The sequence below is a fragment of the Sander lucioperca genome, chromosome 24 (assembly GCF_008315115.2).
Source record: "Sander lucioperca isolate FBNREF2018 chromosome 24, SLUC_FBN_1.2, whole genome shotgun sequence".
Lineage (NCBI taxonomy): Eukaryota > Metazoa > Chordata > Actinopteri > Perciformes > Percidae > Sander > Sander lucioperca.
The window spans coordinates 162043-179638 of NC_050196.1; the positions used below are offsets into that span (position 1 = coordinate 162043).

General features: G+C 40.1%; 1 protein-coding gene and 2 non-coding genes across 3 annotated transcripts in view; 2 read left to right on the forward strand and 1 right to left on the reverse strand.

Moving 5' to 3' along the window:
- The window catches only part of LOC116053708 (Fc receptor-like protein 5), an 18508-nt gene extending 3043 nt beyond the window's left edge, over positions 1–15465 (reverse strand). Inside the window, exons 1-8 of the mRNA XM_031304811.2 lie at positions 15381–15465; positions 12883–12921; positions 8755–8854; positions 5028–5176; positions 2511–2747; positions 1229–1522; positions 868–1140; positions 1–53 (exon numbers count right to left, since the gene is read on the reverse strand). The exon at positions 1–53 is cut by the window's left edge and continues 91 nt beyond it. Of these exons, the coding sequence (XP_031160671.1) occupies positions 1–53; positions 868–1140; positions 1229–1522; positions 2511–2747; positions 5028–5176; positions 8755–8854; positions 12883–12921; positions 15381–15405 (1170 nt within the window). The 5' untranslated portion in view covers positions 15406–15465. The remainder of the gene's footprint in view (positions 54–867; positions 1141–1228; positions 1523–2510; positions 2748–5027; positions 5177–8754; positions 8855–12882; positions 12922–15380) is intronic.
- Positions 15466–16119: 654 nt separating this feature from the next.
- On the forward strand, positions 16120–16193 carry trnat-agu. The gene has a single exon. It is a non-coding gene; the product is annotated as a tRNA-Thr (tRNA).
- Positions 16194–17272: 1079 nt separating this feature from the next.
- trnat-cgu lies at positions 17273–17345 on the forward strand. The gene has a single exon. It is a non-coding gene; the product is annotated as a tRNA-Thr (tRNA).
- Positions 17346–17596: the final 251 nt, after the last annotated feature.

The window sequence follows — 17596 nt, forward strand, 5'->3', positions numbered from 1 at the left end:
TAGCTGGGAGGGGTATACAGGGGATGGAGGCTTGGTAGTATTGCTTTGGGCAGCTGAAAAAAAACAAACACACCTGGTCAGGTGAATGTCTGAAACCAGCAAGCCGTGACTTTTTATGTGATAATGTTAATTATAATCAAATACAATAATCAAATCTAATGTCATACGTTGCACTTCGTCGAACTGTTTTCATTTTAATATATGTTTTGTTTGTGGATGTTTCTGGCAGTGCAGTGGGATATGTCCATATAAAAAAAAAAAAGAGTCCACATTTTTTGTCGTACAACAATAAAAAAAACCATGAAACATTATCCTGAGACAAAAGAAAAGTGCTGAAACACCCCTAAAAAAGTCTGTGCACTACGTAGTTCTGCTCTAGGAATTTTACAACATAGTCATACTAAACCCAAAATCCAGATCATTCCAAAAAACAATTCTGAGCCATTTTCAGAAAATAGTCCTTGTCAGCCATTAGTCAAAATCGCGTATATATATATATATATAATTTTCAAAAGTTATTGATACAGCATAAATATCAGACTCAAATTTGTAATTCCACCTGACCTTTTGTAGTAAATGCCCTGTGGCTCAGCATTACCATGATGGTCCAAAATTATGTTAAAAAGCATAGTTATCACAGATCAGCATTTTGAAAAATTACATTAAAAGGGTTCCAGGCACCCTTAAAGCTCTGATCCTAGAATCGCCCCTGACTAAGGCTGTTGCATTTATATGTATTTAACCCCCCTAAAGTGCAGGAATTGTGCATGTACATTAACTTCTTCAAACTTCAAGCTGCCAGTGCCCTACCGACTCAACACCTGCTGAGCCTCTTCTCCAGGTTTACAATTGTCACGACTTCCTTACCTCTGACAAACAGCCAGCTGGCTGAAGACTCTCCAACCCCGCTGATGTGACACTTGTAGAGGCCTTCATGAGACGTGGAAACACGGAGGATGGTCACGTGACCTGGAAGATCCCGGCGGATGGTCATCTGACCTGCAAGCTTAGTCTCGATCTCCAAGCCGTCTTTATAGAAAAGAGCTGAGAGGTTGGAGGATTGCTTTGTGCTGCACCTCAGAGGGACTTCTTGTCCCGCCATTACAGGGACGACGGGACTCTCCAGGATTACCGGTTTATCTGAACATGGAGAGAGATGGGAAATTGTGTTTGCATGTCCCTCTGTGGTTCTTATTCATTTCGTAGTTTATTTTTTTCACACTCCTACCGTGAAAACTGATGTCAAGAGAGTTGCTCCGTTGCCTTCCAGGAGACTCGCACCAGTAGATTGCGCTGTCATCCTGCTTGGCAGCGTGGAGCTCGCAGCCAGTGGAGGTAGGAACCCCCCAGTCATCACCACAGCTGGACATCTTTCCAAAAGACTTAGCGTTGGAGCTTGTGGCCCTGAAGATCTTCCACCCATGAAGCCTGCGGTGGTCCCCACAGTTCAGAGACAGTTTCTTATACTCAAACAGCTGAGACGATTTAGGGGACGCTGTGAGTGAGGCAGGCGCAGAATCATCTGAGGACGCCAACGTCAAAATGAAAGTGCGCTCGGATGCAGTTCCTCTAATGTCCACCAGCTGACACTGTTAGTTCAGCTGCTTATCAGTACAAAGGCCCGTAGCTGGCCTAGTGGATGAGGGGGGAGGGGTTCTTATTTCCAAAAAGTGGACCTTTTTGCAGTTTTCCCCTCATTTTGTATTTGCTTATGAGGTTCAAATACTTTATTTTGGTGACTTTTTATGCATGAATTTGTGTTAGATTAGCTTGTCTGCTAGTATTTTAACAAGCACGTTTTTTGATGCACCTAAAATATTTACTGCAAAGTTGTCAAATTGCTTACCAAGATCATGTAACACCTTTTTTAGTACAAAAAGTTGCATGGATTGTTGATACAATGTTGGACTTAGCCAAAAAATGTGATAATCGACAACTTCTTAGTCCCTCCCCCCCTTTCCACTAAAGCCCAAAACGTGAGAATGAATGCGTGTGTATGAGCAGTAATTAACACGCAGTTAGACATCCCCCCCCGGGCCCTGATTGGTGCATCTGAACAGGGAGCGGTGGATTTTTGCAAATCGCACTACAGGCTGTAGGTGGTGCCAAAGGAGCCGGATTTCTTTTTAAATGACCTGCTTCATGTAGTTCTACTCGAACATAGGGTCAGTTTCAGCAGATATGACAGAAAGTTAGTTTTATAAGTCTTACCTACTGCACCTTTAACACATTCACAAAAGTGGTGCTTTGACAAGATTAGGGCTTCGGTTTTGGTACAGATCATTTTTATTTGAGGGGAATTTGAATTATTGGCCATCGTTATTTTAAAAGACACTTGTTTATTGCCCCGTCTACGGCCCTGGTACATAATTTGACCTCTGTAACTGTGTAATAAAAATAGAAAATAACAATAATAGTTGCTGCACCAAGTGTTGTTTATTGGAACTAAAACTTCAAGATGAAAATATGTAAAGTGGGTGTAGTTGTGTGAATTGACCAGAGACCTGTACCTTTCATCAGCAGCCAGCTGAGTGGAGACTCTCCATCAGGGACTTTACATTTGTAGGCACCCTCATCAGTCTTGGAAAAATTGCCAATGGTCCATTGACCTTTCCCTGTCCCGATGTGGCGGCCATCTTTATAGAAATCAGCTGGCAGGTTGGAGGACGTCTTTGTTTTACAGTGCAGAGTGACGTTTTCTCCCTCCGTCACAGGGAGGACACGACTCTGAAGGATCACTGGTCCACCTCAACACAGAGACAAACTACAGCATCTCATCCATTCACACACAAATACTGATTGCACAGTCTGATCTGAATACAGAGAAACATGTTTGAATCTACAACCAGAGAGTTTGATCAATGCCAGAGGATAAATATAGCTTTTAAAAAAAGATAAACTAGAAGGGCCCTCGGAAAGTACAGACCTCGGCCAAGACAACACATTCTCACTCCCAGTTCGTCAAATGCTGAGGCTTGGTCAATGGACCCATTGGCATCCTTTTTTACAATGTGCAGGCTATCCTCCACGGCGCTGCGGAGGAGGAGGGTCTGGCTAGTCCACACGGCATTCCGGGACGGGAGAAAAACTTGCTCTGATTTATTGCCATTTCTTTAAACTAATCACAATCGTCTTGGACAGTGCTAAGCCCCGAACGCAGCCACGGTGCCGCTGCAAATTGGACAGATAGCCTAGCTAGCTGTCTGGATTTACCCTGCAGAGATCTGAGTCTTCATAAATCCACCGGAGTTTAAAATTCCAACACAAAAAAATGGAAGGTATCGGAAGTCCGGCCAAAAAGAAGGACATCAGGCAGAATTTCCGTCTGCACTGGAGCAATCCCGGAAGTGGAACGTCATGGATATTGACTACATGCAGGGTAAAACCACTAAGTTATGGTTAGGAAAAGATCTTGGGTGGGGTTAAAGATGTATAATAATAACTGACACACGGGACACAAACCTTGGTGGAAAGAAATCACCCTGCTGCCAGCCAGGCTGTGGTATTCTCAGCTGGATAATGGGGCTGTACACGAGGGCCTTTCCTTTAGACTGACCGATCAGGTGGAGAATTACATTACTCCTTTTTAACCCTCCTGTTGTCCTCAGGGTCAAATTGGACCCGTTCTACAGTGTATTTAAAAAAAATATGGGTTTCTTTTCCAACCAAATTACCGAGAAAATAACATGGGTGGTTCCAGGTTCACAAGTACAGTTAATGATCACAACTTTCGTTGAATTTTGAGTTGTTTTATTCAATTTTGAATAAATTATTCAATTTCTGACTCAACTTTGACATACACAAGTCTTTGATTATCCATCAACATACATGCCTCTAATATAAGTCAAAATAATTCATAATTTAAGCTTTTTGGACTGGAGGTATAATTTAAAAATCCAACGAGGTTTATTGACCATGAATTCCGAAAAATAAGTGTAACACTAGTGGGTAATAAGTTGGTGTCGGTGGCGTGTATACAGTACTGGTGTTAGTGGAAAAACAGATCAACAGTAAAAAAAAGAAATCAACAAAAACATTGAAAAAAGTGTCAAAAAAAGGGACAAAAACGTGTTAATTTTTCAATTTCGACTCGAGAGGACAACAAGTGCATGGTCGGTGGGGGAAGACAACACAAGGGTTAAAGGTCCCTAACACAACTATATAACAACATACTGGCTTGAATCCTCAATACTTTGAATCATGATATGTGCCAAATAGAATGTGGATGGGGCCGCATTTTTCTGTCCGAACCCGGCCCAAGCCCAACAGGCATTAAGATATTTATGTCCGAGCCCGACCCGAGCCCAGCACAGTTAAAATTTCGTTTTTTTCTCATACTAATGACACGTACGTTTGTTTGTGCGGAAAGCTTTTATTAAGCAACTGTAGGAAGGCATTTGGAAATGTCAACAGATGAGCGCGTACCCAGTACACAGGCGCGTACCTACATAATAAGCTTTTTTAAATTTAAAATGTTCAATGCCTGATGTGACTGAGCCTGACCCGAACCCGAACATCATTTCTAAATATCTGTGCCCAGCCCATTGGGTACCGTCCGATACCATCGGGTCCCGACAGGCTCGGTTCGGGTATCCATCCTCTAGTGCCAAAGTAGAGTAATGTACGTCGGAATGTTGTCTATATAATTTCATATCATTGTCCATTCTGTGTATCTCGCATCTGTTTTCTTATAGCCTTATGTTGAAGGCAATTTGATGTTTTGCCTTTACTTCTTGATCAAAAACAATAAAAAGTACAGATTCTAATAAAAACCATTCTAAGTGGTTGCTGTTATTTTGGCAAGTGGTTGTTGATGGGAATTGTGAATGGTTACTAGGCTGTTATTTATTTGCAGGCAGCACTATAACTACTTTTTTGTCTTGAGTTTTGTTTATTTCACAACCTGCACTGCCAAAGAGTCACATGTGTTTCCCATCGATGCCAAAGCAGAAGTTCAAGTAGCTGCGTGAAAGAGTGCCCCGAACAAGAAGAAGAAGAGGAAGTGTGGTTTGTGATCCGAAACTTACCAGTCACGGTGATGTTGACAGTATGGCTGCTGTCTCCGTGTTTAGATTGACACCAGTACACCCCGCTGTCGGACAGTTTGACCGCTTTCATGTTGCAGTTAGAGGAAACCTTGTCGCCCCAGCCCAATGCACACTGGGACAGCTTCAGGCTGGGAACACATCAGTTCATTTGTCATTTACAAATGTGGAAATAAGTTTTTTTTAACCCTCGGGTCAAATTTGACCCATTTTCAAAACGTTTCTATATCAGAAATTTGGGTTTCTTTAAAAAGAAAATGATCAGTTCACTACGTCCATTAAATTGGGGTGTTTTATTCAATTTTATAGCATTTGAAGAAAATTTTGATAAAAGAACGTTGAAAAACGTAAAAACAAGTTCTGAAATAATTGACAAAAACCTCGGGAAAAGCTAGAAAACGCCGTCAATATATGTCATGGATTCCTTGTTGTTTACTGTCTCCTGTATTCTCTGTTGTGTTTGACCCCGTTTCACCATGTGTATGTTTCTTGCTACTGAAAGGAATTTGTGTCTAAAAAAATAAAGGCCCTAAGGCTTATCAAATCTGACTTCAATTATTTATACACTTTAATTACCGCGCATTCTCTGATGACGCTTGTGATAGCAGAACCCAGGGATCCAAAACTGAGATGACAGATTAAAGTCAAGCAAGTTTACTAAAGTCCAACATTTTAAGTTCACAAAACACAATTGTGGTTTCACCAAAATCACACTAAATTCCCCTAACCGCAGACAGAGTATACGGAGCAAAGTCTATGTCAGATTATGAACCCTGTCTAGCCAAAATCATCTCATCTCTTATCCTCTTTGCTTGAAGGCGTTCCTCTCCTCTCTCCGGGCAGTTTTTTCCAGCTCTCACACACACATACGACGCATGCTCAACAGCTCATACATGCTTAAAAGGAAAAGAAAAACCTGACATCCTTGGATACGTACATGTAAACAAAATGATATAGTACACACAGAGCCACACACACACACACACACACACATAGTGTGTGGCACTATCTTTTTGGGGACCCGTCATTGACATAATGAATTCCCTAGCCCCTTACCCTAACCTTAACCATCACAACTAAATGCCTAACCTTAACCCTTACCCTCACCCTAACCATAACCTAATTCTAACCCTAATCCTAAAACCAAGTCTTAACCCTCAAACAGCCCTTTAAAGTTGTGGGGTCCAGCATTTTGGCCCCACAAAGCTGTCCGGACCCCACAATTATACTGTATTCCCGGTTTTTGGACCCCACGAATATAGTTAAACAAGAATACACACACACACACACACACACACAGACAGTTCTGTTTTACTAGCGGTGTGGCCAACGATCTAAACATTCCTTATAAGGCCTGTCTGGTGCCACTTATTCTGATCTGTAGAATAAGAACACACACGCAAGAGCCTTCCCCTACAATTCCCTGAACTCATAAGGTAATCAAAGCTTAGCTATCTATCAGTCTATACATGGTGCAAGGAATACAGCTTTAATACTGCAAATAACACATCTTGTTTTACTTCCCGCCTCTGTGATAGTCTGCCCTGCCGTGATGTGTTCCACCTGTTCATCAGCCCTCATGTCCGTGTCCCCCGTTTCTACCCTCGTTACCTCATGTATTTAGTCTCTGAGCTTTTCTTTGTCTGTTGTCAGGTCATTGTGTTTGCATCCCTTGCCTCTGTGTTCCTTGTGCTTTTGATAGTCTTCACTTTTCTCAGTGTTTTTTGGAACTCGTTTAGCCTGCCTGATTGCCTCAGGACTCCCTTTGTTGCATACCGTTCATTTAATTACATCCTCGAACAAGGGTGGACTGGGACCAAAAATCGGCCCTGGCATTTTGGCCCAGACCGGCCCACCACATAAGATCACAAATACCACCCGTCCTTGCGCTCCCCTGAATATGTATACCAATTCCTACTCCTTAAAGCTACTAACACCATGTAATGAGTAAGCAAGAATCAGTGAGAGTTGACACATTAAATACTTCAAAAAAGTGCCATTTATTGATACAATAAAACGGTTTACTCCTCATGAATTATAAAACAAGCTATATATATATATATATATATATATATATATATATATATATATATATATATATTTAGTTTTTAGGACCCTCATTATGCTACCATTGAAGTTTGATGATATTTTGAGCCTTTTTAGTGGTATAAATAGCGATTTGTTTTTACGTTCCCTGTGCCCCGAATACTAGCGTTGTAAGCTAATCGGCGGTCCTTGCTAGCGTCTTTCAAGCTAAAAACTCATTCGATTAGCATGAAAACATGTCCCAGAGAGCGACAGAGTGGGTACACATCTGTTATTAACCCCTAGGTTCGTTTTGCGCCAGAATTGTCCTTTAAATGGAACCAACAGTGTAGCCTACTGGCTTAGCAAAGGACAACAGGTAGGAAAAATACCGCAGGCCACAAATAGCCAATGTTTGTTTGAATTAGGGTTAGCACTGTAATAAACAGAAACATTTTACATTCTTTATTTTGTTTTGTTTTTTGTTTACCATATCTCATTAGATGTGACATGCTTCACATATGCTTCAAATATGAAGAAATGTATATATCATCAGTAAACATGGATTTTGTGATCATTCACTTAAATAAAAACACTCTGATTTTAGTTGGTTCGAAAAATCACAACTGAATCCACCCTTCTGATGGGATCAGGATAATCCTGTTTTTTTTTGGATCAAATAGATCCCAAACCGAGTTCAAAGTTTTGAAAAACCCAAAGGGTAGGTTTGATCCAGATCAAATGTAAGATCGGATTACATGGTCTGATCTTAGTTCGGAATCCCTCTTTTGCTTTTGAAAATCCCATTTCCAAGATTTGATCCAATCCGTGATCCGAAATCCCACTGGATTACTTTTGAAAAACTGGGTCCAGAACATCCGGCGGCAGAGATGTGTTGCTGCTGTCTTAACTCCGTTGTCTTCGGGAAACAACAACAACAACAACAACAACAACCTTTGAGCTAGCGAGCTACACGCTGAAAAGTTTTGAAGACATTTTGGATCATGCAACAAGGCAGGCCTGCTTGGCTTTTTGGGGGAATGACTGTAAAGACTTACATAAGAAAATGTTTACGGCAGTAACTGGGACATTTTTAGGACCGATCGACGGGGATTTGTTATGGACAAAATACACAGCGATTAAACTGGTAAGAGCAAATGACATTCAACCAGAACTAACATATTGAAATTGTTTCTTTCCATAGGCTATCAGAAAATTCAACACACACACACACACACACACACACACCCCCAAATCATTAACTTGCCTTCATAATCACACATCATACATTTGCAATATATTGCAATATCATACATGATGTGCAATATTTTACCTGTCCTGTGCTAAGTGTATAATGTCTTAAATTATTCCTGGTTTTAGCTATTTATCATTTGGCACTCATAATTTTAATTGTATGGGTCTCTGTGTAAGCACAATAAAGGTGTATCTATCTATCTATCTGTCTGTCTGTTTATCTATGTGTCTATCTTCAATACAGCGTGATGTTCATTTAGTATATTATGGACCCTTTATTTTAATATGGACGATAAAGCAGGGGATGCTTTATGGCATAAAGAGACTATCAATGAGGAGCAAAGTATTCTGGATTCAGTGTTGATGTGGTACAGCACATAAAAAAAAGAAGCTTTGCTTTCATCCGTGATATTTGTGGAGGTGAACTGACCCGTCTGTTGTGTATCTCCACGCCGTCCAATCACCACAGCCCACCGACATTTTCTCATACTCGAAATACTGAGACCTGTTAGCAGGGATGGTCACAAAAACTGGGAGAGAGAGAGAGAGAGAGAGAGAGAGACTCTTTATATAACATTTTTGCACCGCCTGTTTTCTGGGATGTCTTGCTTCTTTAGGACATGGTGGCATCACTTTACATTTTGTTTTATTTCTTTTGAAAAAGCTCACTCCATCATACTTTCAGATACTAGACTGAGCCAGATTGATGTAATGTTAAGGATGTGTTTATAAGACAATGCTGGTTAAGGTTGATACCTGTTTCTCCTGCAATACACTTTAATGGATGTGTACTGAGGAGAGCAATCTAAGAAGTAGTTCTCTTAGTGCTTAGCACTACCACATTGGTCAATGTCAACAACTCTTGGACGGATTGTAATGAAATATGGTTCGTCATTCATGTTCCCCTCAGGATGAACCGTGATAACTTTGGTGATCCTCTGACTTTTCATCAGGTCAACATTTTAATGTGTCCGATTTTTGCTCCAGTTCTCAAATAAATGTAGTGCAGTTAAAAAGTAGGTAACACTTTACTTGAAGGTATCTACATAAGAGTGACATGACACTGTCCTGAACACATGACACTGTCATGACACATGATCCTTAACCCTAATCCTAACCCTAACTTGTCATAACAAAAACCGAATGACACGTAATGACAGAACCGTTGTCATAATTTATGACTTGTTTATAATGTTTATGACACGTTCATGACAGTCACATCAGTGTAGATACCTTCGAGTAAAGTGTAACCAAAAAGCAGAGTATCTCCCTTTGTTGAAATAAGTGAAAGTGGAAACTTTTTTCAGTGCCATGAGCAACAAAGAAGGTTCTGCAACAAATAGAAAACAGCAAAAACAAAACTAACAGGCTTTTGTTAGCTTAACCACAGACTGGGGGTGTCAATGTTCTGAGCACAGACGTGTGCTTTCAGAGGCCACATCTCACAAAAGTAGCCTGTGTGCCTTTCACACTGCAATTATGAGGTGTGATGTGCTGTTGAGCAGCCCATCCTCCCCAAATTTCCGTCAACTCTTCGTGACACTGGACCACACTTGCCATGACGTGGCGTGGTGCTGTGACTGCTTCACATCAGACGCTAAAGTAGCGCAAAGATCAAACATTATGGCAATTCTCTACGGAAGACGATTAGGGGCACACGTGAAAAATGTATTTGAGTTCTGACTTCTTTTTTTGAGTAAAAAAAAAAAAAAAAGGCTGAATTATAAATTTTTCTCAGAATTCTGAGATTAAAGATAGGATTCTGGTTCTGACTATATTAGTGCTGTCAAACGATTAAAATATTTAATCGTGATTAATTGCACATTTTTATCTATACTAAATGTCCCTAGATTTCTTTTTGTCCCATTATTTGTTCTCATTTTAATGCTCTTATCAACAAGTGGATCGGCTTGCTTTGTGCTTTTGTCGCCTGGCTTTGACGAGGGGGCGGAGAATTGGCATCAGCTGTGTGCTTGGCCATCAAGTGGTATTTCAGACTGGACGTGCTGCGATGATAGCTCAGTTCACAACGACAGAACACAGATTACTTTGGTCATGTCAATGGAACCATTTGGCAACTTTTTAAAAGTAAACTTTCCATTCAGAATCTTATTGGCATCCATTTCGGGCGTCTCGCGCTCACCATTCACTCAAAACGTAACGTTAGCCTACTACTCTTTGGCCGGCTCGCAAGTCCAAACAAGTGTGTGCGGCGTGCCTGTTGTTTTGTTTCCGGTCTAGCTAGATCCGGTGTGGTGTTGTAGTTTTTCTAACGTTACTAGTTGTTGCAACAGCATGTGAAAAAAACTACAAATTTGCTATGCCAAAAAGACGTTAATCTTGCGATAAAAAAATTGATGCCATTAAAATGGGTTTGCGTTAACGCCGTTAATAACGTGTTTAACTGACAGCACTAATATATATATATGTGTGTGTGTGTGTGTGTGTGTATATATGTAAATATACAGTATATGTATGTATGTAAAGAGCCGGATTAACCATTAGGGCAACTGGTCACTTGCCCAGGGGCACAAGACATCTAAGGGGCCGTGGGCTCCATCAAATATTATGTTAGGTCACATTATAAACGTAGTCCTCACTTTCCTAATTATATGCAGATTTTTGCAACCCGTTCAATCAAAATATTACGTTAAATCATGTCAAAAACAGAGTCTGTAGCTTCCTACGCAGCGAGCGAGGACAAGCTGTCACAGACCGTGGTAAAGTTGGTTTTATATTTGAAGGTCAAGCTGCATAATAGATTTTTCAAATGTGTCGAATATCCAACGTCCAATATGAAACCAACTTTACCACGGTCTGTCACAGCGAGTCTGCTGCGGTGTGGTGGCACTGCATCCTGGCAAAGACTGGAGCGACTGAGCTGCCCCCCCCCAGAGCCTGTGAAAGTGAAGTCAGTTTCCCCAGGTGAAGTTTAAACACACGTTTAATTTAAAGTTACATTTGTAATGAATGTAATGTATGCTAAAGGTGAGTCAGCATCAACAACAGCGCATCTATCTAGGAGAAGGCAGTAAACCAGAGGCCAGGTGGGTCAGATAAGGAGAAGACCACGGAAGGAGATGTAGAAATAAGTGAAAGAGAAAAGGGAAAAGAAGAATTGACTGTGAGGGATGAAGAAGAGGCTGCAGATTCAGAGAGAGGGACAGAGGCAGGGAGTGATCAGGTCAGGAGGAGGCAGATGACAGGGAGGAGGCCAGTTGTAAGGCCCATTTGTTAAAATAAAATAATAAGGATATATAGTAGTGCATCAACATAAAATGTTGATGTAGTTGATTATGAAACAATAAACATGATCTTGACTTTGAACTACATGCAACAGTGTAGCCAATGGTTTACTTTGACTCCATACACACTAATTGCCTGCTTCATGATGATGATGTGATAATTTCACATTTTGCATTTTAGAAATAATAAGTTTTTATAAGAAGTTAAAGCTTCCCTAGCTGTTTGCTTGATTTCACTGTTGCAGTCAAAAGATAATTGATTGGCTACATATTGAAACATTTAATAATTACTCTGTAGTCACCAAATTCTGTGAAAGATTCATTGTAAAAAGTTATGTTAAACATTTACTCCACTGAGCCATGCAGAAGCCTGATTTGTTAGTATAGAAGTATATATATATAAATTTATAATTTATAATATATAAAAATATATTTATATATATATATATAAAATATATTTATATATTGTTATATATTGTTATCTTCACCCAAAATAAAGCAATGACAAAAATGAACTATTTCCCAACTCTTTAATAATCCATTATACATTTAATTTAAGGTTTGTAAAGTAGGTGCATGTTCATGAACTATATCACAACATTAGGTTTTCTTTTAAGGAATTTGTCAACAGTACTTTCTGATAAACTCTGCAGCGTATTTCTGTTGCTAATAATCTGCCCAGCGGCTCCTTCATGCCGCTGTCTGTTAATCGTTTAGTATGAGGTGTGAGAAACATGAGACGATCGGCTTATCTGACAAACAGGAAGCTAAGGGCGAAGCAAATGAAGCAATGATTAAAAATGAACTCGTTCACAACTCAGTCAATCTGAAGTCTTCAACATTGTCAGGTCAAGGACCCTTCAGCTGAAAAAGAGACGGAGCAGGGACCCCATATATTTAAAACGGGGCCTACAATAACATGGCCTAGAGCCTTTAAATATAACTTTTTATGGTGCATACAAAACTAAACTATTAAAATAATAATGTTTTCACATATTCATATATGTATACATCATGTTTTAATGTTAAAATGTGGAACAGTCAATCCTTAAGCTTAACTGTATCTGTGGATGTGTATGATGTGTAAATAAAAAATTTACAAAAAGATTCGGCTTTACAAATAATATGTTGGATTCATGTGAATGTATATTTTCATATTGATACATTTGTTTTTTTAAAGTATCAAACAATAATTTGGTAGCCCCCCCTGCAGTTATTCTGAGGACCCCCCCCCAGGGTGCCCCCCCCCCCCCCTGTTGAAGACCTCTGAAAGAAGCAATCCATCATACACACACGTAAGGCTTGAATCTCACCTTGACAGAGGATAGATGTCTGGCAGGTGCTAAACAACACTGAAACAACAGTCACAGTCAGTTATTTGTGTGTGTGCACAAAACCTTTGAACAATCATCCAAATCACACTCAAATGTTCAGGTTTATAAATATTAGTTTCAACTTTTATTAACTTCGGGATCAGATCGGCATCTTCAGCATCGTTTGATTTCTTCTGAAATAATCTACCAAATACAAACCTATATCCTTAAGCAGTGTTGGGAGTAACGCGTTACAAAAGTAATGCAATTACAGTAATGTATTACTAATTGCTGTAACGCAGTAATATAATGCATTACTAATACAGCTTCGGTAATATTATACCCGTTACAATCTCAGTAACGCAAGTTACAACCAAGGTTATAATCGTTAACGAAAACGAACGAAATAACGAAAACTAGGTGGGAAAAAACATTGTCGTTAACTGAAATAAAAATAAAAACGATAACTAAACTAAAACTGTAATGTCTGTTTGCAAAACTAACTAAAATAAAATAAAATGATCGAGTAAATGTCCTTATTTTTCGTCTTTGTTGATGTCTTTCATAGAGCAAATAACATTATATCTTTCCGACCATGACATTTCCCGTAGACATGTATAGTTTCCGACTGGGAATCCAGAAATCCCGACATTCCACGTCAAATTGAACACAACATAGTCCGTGCCCCTCGCCTGGCATAATAGCCGTAAAAGAAAGCGGCACCTATTTGATTATGACTCTCAGATAAAAGCAAGTGCCTTGCAGTGGAAGGTGGTAAAATATGTGGACAATTTATTACAGGGGAAAATCCCACGAATTTGAAAGTACATTTGAGAAGCGCACACAAGCTAGGAGGCTAACCTAGCTTACCTTAACAAGGTAAAGGAGAACGCAAAGCCCCCTTTCCCCGAAAGAGAAGCTAACCCCAGTAACGTTACGGGCATGGATGTATGGATACAGGGTATGGATGTATGGGTACAGGGCCAGGCAGCATGACAGAGACAACAGCAGGACAGAGAACACTACAGGAAGGCTTTCACCGGCAACCCGATAGCTGCTGGTTAGTACATACCATAGACAGTATATAAACGTACATACGCAGGAACACCAAAAGCGAGAGGAAGCGTGGGTTAATATGTGGATTGATACTGGGATGTCTACACAACAGTGTGAGTCGACTGACTAAAAAAACCTGTTCATGTATGTCTTCTTTATTTAGGTTTTTTTTCCTGGCACACGTCACTTACACATTTTGCACTTAATGCGGCGTCTTGTGTAGACTGTTTACATATTTATGACCATATGTAGGCTACATTTTATGTACTGGTGTTATTCTTCAATACATTGTGAATACATATTTCTAAAAATGTATGATGTTTTTGTTGAGTTATTATTACACAATACTTTTTGAATCCCCCGACAAATAACCCATATTACAAAAAAAAGACTAAAACTAATAAAAACTAAACTAAAACTAAGCATTTTCAAAAAATAAAAACTAAACTAAACTAGCAAACCCGCTTTAAAAACTAATTCAAACTAAACTGAATTTGAAAACAAAAAGTCAAAACGAAATAAAAATAAAAACTAATGAAAAATGCAAAACTATAATAACCTTGGTTACAACGCGTTTAACCTGCCATTTAGTGGTGTGTTTTTTTTTTTTTTTTTTTCAAGAATTCACCAACATTGCGAAACGTTTCGGCACAGAGAAAACAAGTCTGAGTATTTTATCCTGTTGCTGTATTTGGTGGTTGAAATGACTGCAAAGACGGATACATTTGCATTTGCGACATGGCCATTATTTTCAGGAGTTGTTTACGCTGCGTTGAAGCGAGCTGTCCCGTCGCTGTTCCCGTGGTAACAGCCCAAACCAGGGATGGTAGGCTAGGGACAACATCTGTGTTCTGCCAGTGCCGACAGCAATGTGCCCGAGCAACTGACAGATAACATGTCGGGAATGAATGTTTAGTCTTGCTACACGTAAATATCATTACATTTTATCAGCGGTGGGAAGTAACTATACCGTAGGCTACTTCGATTCAATTGTAAGGTGCTTTGAATTGAGTATTTTCATTTAATCCTACTTATAAGGCTACTTCTACTCCACCACAATTCAGAGTCAAGTAGGCTATTGTACGATTTACTTAACTATGTATTGTATAGCTTTAGTTACTTTGCAGCTTCAGATTAATAATACAAAATAATATGAATAAATTACGATGTATATGGTGGATAAAGAGGAGACTATTGATCCCGTGGTGAAATTCACAAGCTACCTGCCAAGTCATACCTCCTTTTATTTGGGTGAAAGTAACTCAAAAGTAACGCAAAAGTAGTGTAAAGCATTACAATTCAGAAGCAGTGATATTGTAACATAACTAATTACTCTCAAATGACAGTAACTAGTAATCAATAATTTATTACATTTTGGAAGTAACTTGCCCAACACTGTCCTTAAGTGACTTTGGTTTGTTACTGAAGTTGTCTGTACTCACAGAGGAAAAGAAGAATTGCCTTCATGGTTGTCTGCAGGCTGAAGCTTCAATGGCCATCTGCTACCGGTTGTGGTGGGAACATCCTGTTAAAGGTAACAGAGAGGGTGGGGAGGGGCATGCGACTACTGCACACAGTAGAACAGAAACTGTCATTTCTGTTTTATCAGGGCTGTAGCCGGCCTGCAGTGAGAGAGAAGTCAGGAAATCGTCACAGGTCGGACTCGAACCCTGGACCTCTGCGTCAAGGAATAAGCCTCTCAGTATATGTGCACCTGCGCTACCCACTGAGCCAACCCAGCCACAAGTACCACCTTTTTTAGTCCAAACGCATGCATGCACGCCTCAAACCTTTTGCTATTTTCGAATTTCTTCACCCTGGGACCAGGTTTAAAAAAAAGTGCGTCTTCAGGCAGTGCGTTTACAGGATTCGTTTGGACGATCGGCCAAAACGATGCAAAATGTGCGTTTGCACCAAAAAGCGTGGCCGTGTGGATGGCCCCTAAATGTGCATTTATTCGTTGTGATATTTTGAGGGAACTTAAATTATAATATTACAAGAATAAAGTCACAATATTTCAGGAAGAAAATCCACCTGCCCTACATTCTGCTGTGCGTTAGGTTATTGGTCAAAATTGTAGTTATAGTAAATAGTAGAATTCATCAATGAGTCAGTATATTGTACAGCTTATACAAGGTGAAAGAGAATTGAAGGTATAACATAACAGTCAAGTCAAGTGGAGGTGCTGTGGCTTAGTTGGTTAAAGTGTCTGTCTAGTAAACAGGAGATCCTGGGTTCAAATCTCAGCAGCACCTTACAGCACAGAAACACTGCATTAAAGGGCTCATATTATGCTCATTTTCAGGTTCATAATTGTATTTAGAGGTTGTACTGGAATAGGTTTACATGGTATAATTTTCAAAAAACACCATATTTTTGTTGTACTGCACATTGCTGCAGCTCCTCTTTTCACCCTGTGTGTTGAGCTCTCTGTTTTTAGCTACAGAGTGAGGCATCTCACTTCTGTTCCATCTTTGTTGGGAGTCGCACATGTGCAGTAGCTTGGTAAGGACTACTAGCCAGTCAGAAGCAGAGTTTGAGAGCGTGCCCTGACAGTACCTAGGTAAGGACTACTAGCCAGTCAGAAGCAGAGTATGAGGGCGTGCCCTAACAGTACCTAGGTAAGGACTACTAGCCAGTCAGAAGCAGAGTATGAGGGCGTGCCACGCCTGCAGCTAGGCGAGTATTTATAACGTGTGTTACAAAGTGACCACGTTTGTCTCTGAAGTAAAGACTGGACTACAACAGAGCTGTTTGGAGCAGTTTGTGAACAATGTTTTCTGTTGGAGATGGTAAGTCCTTTTGGGGTGGACTTTGGGCTTTTTCACTTTGTAAACCTATAACATGCACAAAACAGATATATAACACAACAAAGGACAGGGACAAAGCCAAAAAGCATAATATGAGCACTTTAACACAGATTTAAGATGTTAATTATTATTCTAATTATGCTGTTTTGATGAAAACTAGTAAATTGATAATTACCTCTCGTCCACTCTGTGAGGAAGAGCCTGGAAGATGCTCAAATCAGGCAGTCGGTCCCTTGAGTGCCCTTGGCCGTTTACATCACTCAGCGTCACATGCACCTTAAACCACACCCAGCAGTGATGTCACAGGGTCCTGGTGTACACCTGGGCCACGTTCAGTGGCTGAATCATTGGGTAACACCTCCAAACAAGAGAAAACGCATCTCAAAGCCTGTCGCACGCCGTTTTGAGATTGAATGTGCCCCTGTACATCGCCGCATCAAAGTGAAAAGTGGAAAAGTGAACTGTGGAGTTTTCTCATTAACAAACAATAGTTTTTTCAGTTCATGACAGATGATCCCGCAGGAGGCGCTGTAGCTTAGTGGTTAAAGCGCCTGTCTCGTAAACAGGAGATCCTGGGTTCAAATCCCAGCAGTGCCTCGGGATGAATAAAGTATCTATCTCATGTCAATCACTCAGATATGGTTAGATCTCATTGTGAGTAAGGCTGAGCAGATACTTAAGGATCCTACCCACCCCTTATATAGGAGGATTCAACTCAGCAATTGTGGCAACAGTAGGCTGCTGCAAAGGTCAGTTAAAACCAAAAGGTTTAGCATGTCACTTATTCCCTCTGCTATTAGACTTTTTAATGAAAGACACAAGACAAGATAATGAATTGTATTGTCCAC